At 40.5% G+C, this 12,849-nt stretch overlaps 1 protein-coding gene across 1 annotated transcript in view; it reads left to right on the top strand.

The window, feature by feature from the left end:
• Window positions 1-12,622, top strand: part of LOC146304515 (aryl hydrocarbon receptor-like) — a 93,286-nt gene extending 80,664 nt beyond the window's left edge. The window contains exons 5-11 of the mRNA XM_084713340.1: window positions 6,305-6,431; window positions 7,003-7,142; window positions 7,595-7,797; window positions 8,374-8,483; window positions 9,080-9,221; window positions 9,373-10,993; window positions 11,877-12,622. Coding sequence (XP_084569466.1) covers window positions 6,305-6,431; window positions 7,003-7,142; window positions 7,595-7,797; window positions 8,374-8,483; window positions 9,080-9,221; window positions 9,373-10,993; window positions 11,877-11,963 — 2,430 coding nt within the window. The 3' untranslated portion in view covers window positions 11,964-12,622. The remainder of the gene's footprint in view (window positions 1-6,304; window positions 6,432-7,002; window positions 7,143-7,594; window positions 7,798-8,373; window positions 8,484-9,079; window positions 9,222-9,372; window positions 10,994-11,876) is intronic.
• Window positions 12,623-12,849: the final 227 nt, after the last annotated feature.

Genomic DNA, 12,849 nt, shown 5'->3' with positions numbered 1-12,849 from the left:
AAACAAGCCACTCCCCTCTGACACTGGTTTGCAGGAGCACCGTCGCTGCTTCCTGAGCTCAGTGTCGCCAGAAATGACTGTGATTGGTTTAAAGAAATACAAACAATCAGAGCATTTTATGTGGCATTATTTTTTGGGGGGGTTGTCCATCTGTCTGTCCCACCTGGAAGGAATGTCTTTTGGTTGGGATTAGAACAGCAATTAATGATCATTTTCATAGTTGTTTATTACAATTAGTTGTTTGGTCTATAAAATATCAGGAAATGGTGAAAGATTGATCAGTGTTTCCCAGAACTCAAGATGACGTCCTCAAATGTCTTTATTTTTTCTCCACAACCCAAAGATATTCAGTTTACTGTCAAAGAAGAGTAAAGAAACCAGAAAATATTCACATTTAAGAAGCTGGAATCTGAGAATTAAAAAAAGTTCTTAAAAACATGGCTCATGGATGAATCGATTATCTAAATAGTTGTCGATTAACTTAATGATTGATTATTGATATTTGATTAATTGTTGCAGCTGTAGTTGGGAGAAAAAATTATTCTCAGAAGTATTGTGATTTTATTTTATTTTTTTTATGTACATAAACATCTAAAACTTGGTCTTTAACATCATGGGAATTTCCATTTAGACGCTAATGAAAATTAGCTTTGTTGTTGTGGTAATATTATTGTAAACAAACCATTTTACTTTACTTGCTTAACATAAAACAACATGTGTGCTCAGACTTAAAGACATAAATGTTTTAAACTCGATGGAAGTAAACTAATAACTACTCACTTCACCTTCATAACTCATGTTACTATTCATTCTATTATAAAAGGGCAGTTTACAAGTTTAATTTCATATATATATATATATATATATATATATATATATATATATATGTATATATATATATATATATATATATACACATATATACATATATATACATGTATACACTAAGTAATCATCTTTTCTATGTGTTATTGTTCCGTCCGTTTCAGCTGAAATCAGTCCTGATGTTGGGAGGGCGGTGGCCAAGTATTTTGATAATCGATTAATTGGTTTGAGTATGTTTTTTTTTAAGAAAGAAAGGGGGGGGGAGTCCAGATTCTCTGATTTCAGCTTCTTAAATGTGAATATTTTCACAGTAAACTGAATATATTTGGGTTGTGAGTAAAACAAGACATTTGAGGACGTCATCTTACAGTTTTGGGAAACACTGATTGACATTTTTTACCAGTTTCTGATATTTTAAAACTAGCAATTATTGGTTGATTATGGTTAATGGACTTTGAAAATTGCTGTTAGATGCAGCCCTATAAAGTACAGATACCTGAAAACTACTTAAGTACAGTAATGTTTTTCTTTTTTGTTATGTCTCACTTTATTTTTGTCCACTACTCAAGAATTCAAATACTAATTTTGACAAAAAACTGACCCAAATATCTGATAGGGTAAAATAATGATGTGATGACATTTTATATCATAGTGTAATGTAGAAAATAAACATGGACATCGTGAAGATCATTTTATATTATTCTCAGAGTAATTCAGTAATTCAGCTGGACAACATGCAAAATCATGGGCACACTGACAGGTCAGAGGGTGAAACATGTGTGAGTCATGTGTCTGAAAGTGTGTATGTGTTTGTGTGTGTGTTTAATGTGTGTGTCTGAATGTGTGTTGTTCATGAGAACTGAACTGCTTTGTTGGCTGTGAACTCTTGACTTGTAAACACATCCGTTTGAACCGGGGTTAAAGATGTCTGCAGCAGTTGGGGGGGAAAAAAATGTTGCCTGGGGAGAGTGCACGTGGTAAACAGCTCACACACACACACACGCAGACACGCACACACACACCACAGCTTTTCCACAACACAATCTGAAGTCAGGATGCTAATCAGAGCAGGAAGCATTTTGTTATCCAGCCCACAGTGGCTGGTAAAACCCAAAATTCTCCAGCTGCTTTGACTATTTATGACCAATATAAACTTTATTTATACAGCAGATCTCAGTACAGTTATAGAGAAGATAAAAGAGGAAGAGACTGAAGATAAAGAGCAGACAGATAAGATCATACCAGGGATAATACTGGGTATGAAAAGAAGATGCCCACAGTTCGGCGTCTCTGTTGTTGTATTTAATGCACCAAACATGTTCAATGGAAGACAGGTCTGGACTGCAGGCAGGTCAGTCTACTACCTGAATTCTTTTACTACGAAGACACACTGCTGGAACACGTCCACAATTTGTCTTGGCATCGTTTTGCTGAAATAAGACTGAAAAAGACGTCAGGGGTGGCATCATGTTGCTCCAAATACAGACATCTTTTGAAGTTAGCTCTGGTAACAATCTGGACGGTCCTTTTCCTCTTCAGCCTGGAGGACACGACATCCATGATTTGTGAAAACAGTCTGAAATGTGGACTCGTCAGACCACAGCACACTTTTCCACTTTGTGTCAGTCCATCTCAGATGAGCTCTGGTCCAGAGAAGTCTGCAGTGTTTCTGGATGTTGTTGATATACGTCTTTCTCTTTGCATGGTAGAGTCTTAACTTACATTTGTGGATGCAGAGACAAACTGTGTTTACTGACAACGGTTTTCCAAAGTGTTCCTGAGCCCATGTAGTATCCTTCATACAATGATGCAGGGGTTTAATGCAGTATTTAAATCCAGTGCTGCCTGAGGGGTCAAAGGTCACAGACATTCAGTGTTGGTTTTCAGTCTTGCTCCTTACATACAGAGATTTCTCTGGATTCTCTGAATCTTTTCATGATATTATGGATTGTAGATGCTGAAATCTGTAAATTCCTGCAGTTTTGTGTTGACAAACCTTCTTTAACTGTTGGTGAACCTCACCTCATCCATGTTTATGAACGACTGAGCCTTTCGAGGACGCCCTTTTAATTCCCAGTCACGATACTGTCATTTGTTTACCGGTCAAATGTTCCAAACAGATGTTTTTGGAGCGTTCCACAACTTTCAGTCTTTTGTTGCTCCTGAATGAACTTTTTAGGATCATTGCATTCTGTTTTTTAAAGTTTTGGATTGTTTTTATTTACTTTCTGTGTTCCTGCAGCGGCAAAAAGCTGAATATCACATTGCCTTGAAAACCTCTCGTGCTCACAAATCCTGACTTCAGGGTTGCTTTGAGCTCAACAAAGCCTGGCGAGCAGTTTGAAGCCATTTTTCAGCACTGTTGACAAAGGAGGGTTTTGTGCCGTCAGGTTTGTTTGAGTAAGAGAAAGAAGGTGAGAGGTGTGGTTCTCTCAGCGCCTCGCTCCCGCAGCACAACGGCGTCTCTGTGTTTCCAGCCTGAAGTCAGTGGCATTCATCCACTCGCCAGCCTGTCAGGGCTCAGAGCATTGTTCACACTGTGTGTTTCTGTGTGTGTGTTTACGCTTGCATCATCGGTCCTGAACACAGCTCGCCAGTACAAACACTGGAGGAGGTGGAGCTCGCCGACAGAACGCTCAGAGTTGGAGAAAATCCAGGGTCTTAAATGTTTGTGCCAACACAAAATCAAACTTGGGATCCATTAACTAATATTTGTCGTGATCTTAACTTTTATGCACGCATGACTGAAAACTGATGCTGAAAGACACGGATGTTTATTACCCACTTTGTGGTTGCAGGTTTGAAATGTCACAGTTCAAACTTCGCTAAAACCTGCAATGTGTAAGTCCTTAAATGCACAAGAAAAAACTGAATCTATAGGTCTCTAGATTTTTCTGAAATTTATCAAACCTCTAGGTGATGATGAGACGTGACTCTGATGTTCCAGTTAATGCTTCAGGAGGTCTCACTGTTTTAGTTTGAGAGTAAAATTGCGCATTTTTAATTATGCTAAAAACTCTCATTGCAGACTGGTGTACTTTTAAGATACAGGGAAGGTTTACGTAACATAGTTTTCTTTCATTCTTTACAGTAAGTCACAATTTTTTAGGCCAGTTGTTCAGTCAGGCTCATGCTAACAGATGGAGATTTTAAGAGCTTGTAAAATATCTCTTTCCGTCCAAATATATCGCAAATTTTGTAAAGTGGCAAAGGAAAATGCAAATTAATGTTTGTTTCCACCCATAACCAGTATGTCATTATTGAGGCAGTGAGTAGGGCTGCACAGTTAATCCAAATTTTATTGAAATAGCAATATGGCTTTATGCAGTTTTCAAATAATAAGAGGTGCAGTATTTGTTAAAGGGAAATTGTGTCAAAAAAGGTGGAAATAAATGAAGAAGAAGGTACTTCATGTGAAGGCTTTTCAGAAAGTCTCTGAGGACACAGGACATAACAGCAACAACAAGTCAGATTTATGAAAGGAAAAGTTGCATCTCTTTAACATAAATCATGATGTTACGAATGTGTTTCCTTTATTAAATCTTTTGTTTCAGCACATATGATAGATTTTTCTTCAGCTCGTGTGTTTATTGATTTATGATGAGACGACTTCACCCTCTGTGCAGCTGCAGCACCACTTTGGCTTTTTGTTTCAAGAGCTGCAAATGTCCAGATTTGTTCTGAAGTAACAACTAAATGTCTGAATTATATTAAAAGATCTGGAAGATTTTTACCAAGAGACTTCACCCACAGCTCTTTCAGATTTCCCTTTAATTTGAAACATTTATTCACACAGAGAGAGAGAGAGAGGTTTGCGTAACATGTGGTTCTCACGTTCTCATTCTCAGAAAATTGAATCCGTGAAAAAAGGCTGTAAATCTGTCTATAGTCCAAAATGACCCAGAACCATTTGCTTCTGAAGAACCCTTTTTTCCATTAAGAACCCCTTTTCATTCAAAGAACCCTTTGTAGACTCTTTCATCAAGGGGTTTTTTGTACCATAATATGAAATATGGTTCCCTTTAGAACCTCCTGAGTGTGTTCTACATAAAATGTTTGGAATATAAAAAGGTTTTCCTGAGAACCTCTTGAGTGTGTTTGAGATAACAGACTTGGATTATAAAAAGGTTCTCATTAAACCCCCTGGGTCAGTTCTAGATTAAACCATTGGACTATAAAAAGGTTCTCCATAGAACTCCTTAGTGGGAAACCTGATAAAAACCTTGGACTCAAAAAAGGTTCTCTGTAGAACCCTCTGAATGTGTTCTAGATAAACCCTTGGAATATAAAGAGGTTATCTGTAGAATCCTCTGAATGTGTTCTAGATAAACCCTTGGAATATAGAAAGTTTCTCTGTAGGACCCCTTCACTGTGTTCTAGATAAATCATTGAAATATAAACGGGTTCTTGGTTGAACCACCAAGTGTGTTCTATATAAAAACCTTGGAACATAAATAGGTTCTCCATAGAACCCCTCAGTGTGTTCTGGATAAAACCAATAGACCATAAAAAGATTCTCCTTAGAACCCTCTGAGTGGGTGCTTGTTGGCTCTTAGAAGGTGGAAAGGTTCTGGATATAACCCCCAGAGAGGGGTCTGGGTGGAACCATTACACTAAAGAAGGGTTCTCTGTAGAACCTCTCACACAGGGTTCTTGGTGGAACCTTTCACAGATAGGAAAGTATAGCTATAAAAAGTATAGTAGAACCTTTATAAAACGTTCTGACAGGAAGCAAAAAGGGTCCTAAGCTAAAGAACCCTTCATGGTTCTAGTTATGACCTTTATTTCTCGTAGTGTAGTTGTGATGTTGCAGTTTATTGATAAATGACAGAAATAAATAAAATAATTGAACTCTCTTAATATTAAACGTTTGTTTTTTTTGATGTTCTCTCTGCAGCAGAGGAACATTGAAGTGTTCTTTATATCTTGGACGTGGACATTAAACGTCTGTTTGAGTTTAGTTCTGCTGCAGGACGTTCTACACGACCCTGAGCATCAACATTTATGTTCCTGCTGCCAAGACGTTCTCTGCAGCTGCAGCCAAGTCTTCAGGCTCAGATATCCAAACTGACTGGAGATCAGCCAGACAGCTTATAGTGTGGAAACACACTCAGCTCAGCTGGTCCCTGCTCAGTGTGAGGAGAGCATTAATACATATTAATACTTCAGACTGAAGTCCAAACACATGATTAAAGAGCAGGAGTTATGAGTGTTTTGTTTTTCTTTATCTTTATAATGATTTTTATTATTTTATACTACTATATTCAGCTGCACAGAGAGGCTGATTAATTTTGATGTGTTTTATTTTGATAAATTTGTGTCAAAAGTGTAGAAAAGAAAGCAAATAGAGCCTGATCAATACTGGAATTTAGGGAATAAAAAATCTGACATCTTTCTGGAATCATACTTGTGGTTTGCAGTATATTTCATTTTCTTTCATAGAGCGTGGAGAAATGATGGTTTGTTTGTGTGTTTGCAGTCGGACGTCGTGCATCAGAGTGTGTTTGAGTTGATCCACACAGACGACAGAGCTCTGTTCAGACGGCAGCTTCACTTCGCTCTCAACCCCGCTCACAGCCAGCAGGACGGCGTCGCATTGAGTCCCGGTAAGTCCAGTGTGCTGCTGCTCATTATGGACACCTTACACCTGTATCACACCTGAGCAACACGGAGACAGAGACAAAGACCTGCGGAGACCAAAAACATGAAGTAGCAACATAAAAACAAGGAAATAAGTACAATACAATACAGATTTGTGTACTTCATGTCAGCGGTTAGCAGATGTATTTTGTAGGTTAGTGCCACAAGATGGCAGTAGATACTAATGCTTCATAATAAAAACCTTGTCAGGAAACTGAAAGACACTCAGTTAACACAACTTGTTAACTGAACATCTTGCTGAATTTATCTCCAACTATTCTGATAATCTATTAATTTTTCTGGGTCATTTTTTAAGAGAAAAACATCCAAATTCTCTGATTTCAGCTTCTTAAATGTGAACATTTTCTTGTTTCTTTAATCTTCTTCAAAAGTAAACTGAGATGTAGACAAAACAAGACATTTGAAGACATCATTCTGGGCTTTGGTAAACAGTAAACAACAAACAACTAATCAATTAATCAAGACAATGGACAGATTAATTGACAATGAAAATAATCGTGTGATGAAATCCTGCAGGTGAGCAGAACTCTGGAGACATCAGCAGCAACCTGATGACCTACGACCCGCAGGCCATCCCTCCTGAAAACTCCTCCTTCCTGGAGAGAAACTTCTGCTGTCGCTTCCGCTGCCTGCTAGACAACTCCTCCGGCTTCCTGGTAAAACACACACACACATTCACCACTAAAATATGCAGATTTGTTTATTATTTTCCAATTTTCCGTAATAACTAATTGAGAACTGAGAGGATTTTTTCAGTCGAAGCTCCAGTGTGACACTCACATCACATCAGTTCAACTCAGAGAGGAAGAAAAATCGAATTACTTCTTAGAAATTAGGTGGTACTTGAGAATCTAGGAAGTCAATCATAAAATTTTAAAGCAATGTTCTTATCAAAGTAAAGTTTAGCTCTGAATCATCTGTTATATTTCATAAAAATCTTGAGGTGCTGGTTTTCTTCCTGTAGCCACTGAGGTCTGTCGATTCAAAAATATTCCAGAGGTAAACAGATCTTGATCTTTTGTGATCAGCTTCAGTAATAAAATTGAAGAAGCTATTTAAAAATTCAATATCAGCTCCTGTTTAATCTGAACATTTTGTCCGTCCTCAGGCCCTGAACTTCCGTGGCCGCCTGAAGTTCATCCACGGTCAGAACCGAATGGCCGAGGACGGGACATTGGTCCCGCCGCAGCTCGCTCTGTTCTCCATCGCCACGCCGATGCAGCCGCCGTCCATCCTGGAGATCCGCACCAAGACGCTCATCTTCCAGACGAAACACAAGCTGGACTTCACGCCCATGGGCATCGACACCAGGTAGACACAGACACACACACAGGGCCAAATAAATCCAATTTAAGAAGCTAAGACAGACAGATTTTCTTTAACAGATTAAGATATTTCCTCCACTTTAATATTGTCTTTTAATGAAATGAAACAAACCTGCAGACTTAACATGAAAACAACACAAGTCTCAAGTGTAAACAAGCTGTTTTTGGTATCAGAATAATATAATATTATGTTTAAAGAAGGAGAATCATCATTGGATCATTTCATTTTTCTATTATTATAATGTAAATTTAGCAAAAATCTGAATTTTATTGGTGTTGCTAATTAATTTAGGAGATTTATTTTTAAATCAACTGTATTTCCTCTGTATTTCTATAACTTTAATGCTTCCCTAGAGCAGAAAAAACACATGACAACAACATTCAAAAACAACACATATAAGGCCAGAAAACCAACAACAAAGTAGTCATCAGAAACTGGAGCTTTAAAATCTTAATGAATTTTGTTTGAAAAGTTTCTTTCTCAAGAACAAAATGAAGCTGAAAGCTTCCGACCTTTAATGTGTTTTTACTTGAACTGAACTGAACTTTTTCTCCTCCACAGAGGGAAGGTGGTTCTGGGCTACAATGAGATCGAGCTCTGCATGAAAGGTTCAGGATACAACTTCATCCACGCTGCAGACATGATGTACTGTGCCGACAACCACGTCAGAAGTGAGTCACAAGCTACATGTTATATGTGACTGTCAGAGTGACTTTTATTTTATTACTTTATAATAATAATTACTATATAATTAATAATAATTACTTTACTTTATATTGAAGATTTTGAGGATTCAAAGTTGGAATGTTAAAAGAAATGTTTAGTTCATTACAGCCCTGAATAAGAGGTTGATTAAAGTCCAGTTGACATCCTGTTGAATAGTTTTTACAGACTGATCTGATCTGACAATAAAATGATTTCAGTGGTCTTAGAGAGCAGAAACCAGATTTACACATTAATCTGACAGCATTTATCCTCTTTAATTCCCAGAGTTTACACTTAAATCTATGCCTGTCTATACAAGAATAGAACCTGAATAAGATGGACTGATGTGATGCTTACATTGGCCAACATTTGCTCATATTTTCATTTCTATATGATTGCACATTGAAATAAAGGTAAAGTGCAAAAAAATAATCTAGCAGCATTTAAATCAGACTTCTGTCAGGTTTTAAAATGATACAGAAATGTTACAGATGATCATGTTAAAGGTTGTGTAAATGGATATTTGGATAAATATATGTGACTCTTTCTTTGTCTCATGCAGTGATAAAAACAGGAGAAAGTGGTTTCACCGTCTTCAGGCTGCTGTCTAAAAGTGGGACGTGGATCTGGGTCCAGGCCAACGCCAGGCTGGTCTTTAAAGGAGGGAAACCAGACTTCATCGTGGCTCGACAGAAAGCTCTGACGTAAGCTAACACATTTTCTTAATGCTCTTTTTGAACAGGGAAAGGTTCTGTTGTCAAGTGTTATTGGAGCACAGAGCAAAAAGGGGCGGGGCTAAGAAAGGGTAAATTGTTTCTGCTACAACGACCCACTGTTGTTTTGTTTTTGTCACAGAAATGAAGAAGGTGAAGAGCAGCTGCGTCTCCGTCGGCTGCAGCTGCCCTTCAACTTTGCCACTGGCGAAGCGCTTCTCTACGACGTAATGCCGACCACGGAGCCCCCTGACTCGTGCTCCGCCCCCAAGCAGAGGAAGCTGGACAGCTACACCGTCAGCCCCAACTCCATCCTGGGCTGCATGCTGAACCAGGACCAGTCGATCTACTGTGAACAGAACAACACCAACAACATCAACGCCCTCAACGACGTTGCCTTCAAGGACACTCACGCCACTGTTAACGTCCCCGGAGACGTCTGGCTGGACTCTACACCCAAACCTGCAGTGGGAAGTCTGATGAAGTCCGAGACCACGGTGCAGGACATGATGGACACCCTGCAGCAGATTCTCGGGGACAACGACCTCACCGACGTCTTGGACGTGGGGCCGGAGGAGCTGAAGAGCTGGGAGAGCACGCTGCTGAAGATGAGCGCCAGCACCTGTGAGATGAGCGAAGACCTCAATGACATCCTCAGCAACGACATCCTGTCATACGTGGAGGAGCAGCTGCAGAGGGAGGGCGGGCTCAAGCTGCCTGACGAGCTGGACGACATCCCGCCCTGTCTGTCCTCGCTGGAGCTACAGAACTCTGAGCAGCAGGTCGCGGAGCAGAACTTCGGCTGGCCGCTGGAGAACCAGCTGATACCGAACGGAGGGCAGATGATCCCTGGACAGACGATGAAGTTGACACACATGGATCTTCCTCAGCTCAACGGTCCAACTCTTCAGCAGATCGCCTCCCAGCAGACATCAGCTGCTCTTCAACTGGGCAGCATGGCTGATCCAGTCACCTTCAACACCTCCTTGGCAGACTCCTGCGCTCAAACACAAAACCACCTGAGAACTTTACAAGCCACTGCCAAGGACAACAACCTGGGAGCATTCCCGATCAAGCAAACCAATCAGATCCACTCCAATCAAATGCAGAACCACGTCCCAACGAGGAACGTTCTACCAAATGGCCACCAGGACCAAAGCGCCAATCCCGTCTTCACCTTCCAGGGCAACCAGTGGAACTCAAACCAAACCGACAGCTTTGTAGAAACATACAGCCAGAATATTTCAAAAGATTTTAGTGCTGATTCGTCCAGCTGCCTTCAGGGACACTTTTCCCTCCAGACGCAGAACAGCCAGAATCAGAGGCAGTCCTGGCAACAGCAGCAGCAGCAGCAGCTGGTCTCGGGCGCCTGCCTCAACCAGATGTCAGGATTTCAGAGGAATCCTCTTCAGAACGCCGTCAATGGCCGGCCAATGTTCAGGACTCCAGAGACTTCAAATGTTCAGTTCCCCATTCAGCAGAACGTGGTGGAACATAGCAGCTGTATGTTCAGGAACGCCCCCTCCTCTGTTCCTGTAAACGGAGTTCACCTAAGTCAGAGACTAAACCCCCCCACCAGTCAGATTCCCTCCAAACCCTCCTGTTTGTATCAGAGTCTTCCTGGAGGAGGGTCTGTGCCGGGGATGACGGTGATCCCCAGTTCTGATGAGGCGCCGCTGTCCTGCCAGATGACGGCTGGACTCGACCCGGACAGCCTGTTGATGCAACAACAGCAGTACTTAAACTTCAGTGAACAGACACAGGTAAGACTGGGGTGCTGTAAACCTTTAACTTTTTAGGAAAAAAATAATAAATGTCTGCCCAACGTGGGGACAGGTGATAGGTAGGGATCCTACCAATATGTAGAAACATTTTCACACACAGCATGCGATAACTTTGAATGAATGTTGCGTTTTCGATCCGCTCCGGAGTGAATCTCAACCCAGCAGCAGCGGCCACGTTAGCACATCCTCTGCTGTTAATACTAGGGGTGCGACGGATCGCAGTTGATCCGTGTCCCGTACGGATCGCCCTCTACGGTTTGGCACACATGTGATCCGCGGACCACATGTGAGCATCATAGTTTTACTGTCACTGTTACTTTTATATAAGTTGTAATACCTGAAATCTCAATGCAGAGTTGCAGTGAAAAGACAGGACAGATACTGCTGTGTGCAGGGCATCTCTGATTTAAAAGCCGTCACATGACTGCATGAAAAGCACGCTTGCAGTTGAGAAAGGTGGAGGTAATATTGTTTTTAGGATGTGTGCCCATCTTAAAAACTACCTGAGTTATACTTCCTGCATATTGACAGTGGGTGGAACAAGTTTGCAGATGTCAAAAAAGTCCAGAAAATCAGTTAGTGCTTTCCTGTTTCCCCAATGTGGAGCCTGATCAGAAAAAGAACATATTTTTTTTTATCTGAAGGAACTTGTTGTAACACATTTTCGGTGGCTTTGTTTTAGAATTTAAAAAGCTAAAATAAAATATTTGGGGTGTTGCCATTGACATCCATAGTGTGTATGTTCTGTGGTGGGAGAAGTACTCATATCTTTTCAGTTCTGCTTTCCAAACTTCAAATGTGAAAATAAATACAAATGGGTCTTTGTAAACTGAGACCTAATCTGTCTCTTCTCTTCTCACAGATCAACAGTTGTCCAGTTGTCGGGAATGGAGGTTTCCCATTCTCCTCGCTGCCCAATGGGAACGCATACTACTCAGAGAACAAATAGGAATCAGCCGCTGTGACATCAGGACGGCAGAGGATCCACACCTGGACTGAAACGGCAGTTTAAAGGAAGCAAAAAGACTCCTGTCTCTAAACACAAACGTGGAGTAGACTGAAGAACAGAAATGTGCCCGAGGAGGACAAGGAGAGACAACAGGACGCCTCTCCTCCTCTTTGTTTTTATTTTCTTATTTGGAAACAGTGATGGAAGCTTTAAGAGTTCATGTGTTCACTTCAGGGCGGCTGCTGGAAGAAAAAGAGTCTGAATCCTCTCTGGAGCTGGATGGATTGTACCAAAAAAAGGAAAAAAGATGATCTGTTTTGTGCAATCATGATCAAGTCTGAGAAACTCTGATGTCATGTTTTTTTCTCCCTTTTTGGCAGCAGCTCAGCTGATGTCATCACTCGCCATCAGTCAACCAGACAACAGCACTGTCCTTTTTCCTTATGATAGCATTTGTTGCATCAGATAAGTGCTGTTTTTTTAAGTCTCCAAAATGTCTGATATTTTAGAAGACTTTTTAGATGTTTGGGGAATGAAAACGACTTCAGGTAATCTCATCTGTGACATGAGAGACAGGCAGGATGATCCCTGAGGTGAGGAAGTCTTTTCTCTTGTAAAGCAAACTCAAACTGTATAAAAGCACTTCAAACAAAAGCCCAAAATGAAAACAATAAGAATGAAACTTGTTCATTGGTGCACTGTTTGCACCTGTGCCTTGCAGCAAAAATACCTGGTTAGGATCAGGAAAAGATCACATTTTGGTTTAACAGTAAGAAAAGGACACTTGTAGTATAAAGAGAGACAGAATCTGTGTCAGGAGGATGATGAGGTGGATGTGTGGGTCAAACAGGGTTTATTTCATATGTAAAGCAAAGCTTTTTTCTTC

This window comes from Lutjanus erythropterus, chromosome 24 (genome assembly GCF_056507025.1).
Source record: "Lutjanus erythropterus isolate fLutEry1 chromosome 24, fLutEry1.hap2, whole genome shotgun sequence".
Taxonomy (NCBI): Eukaryota; Metazoa; Chordata; class Actinopteri; order Lutjaniformes; family Lutjanidae; genus Lutjanus; species Lutjanus erythropterus.
The sequence above is the reverse complement of the archived record's forward strand: the minus strand, read 5'-3'. Positions and strand labels throughout refer to the sequence as shown.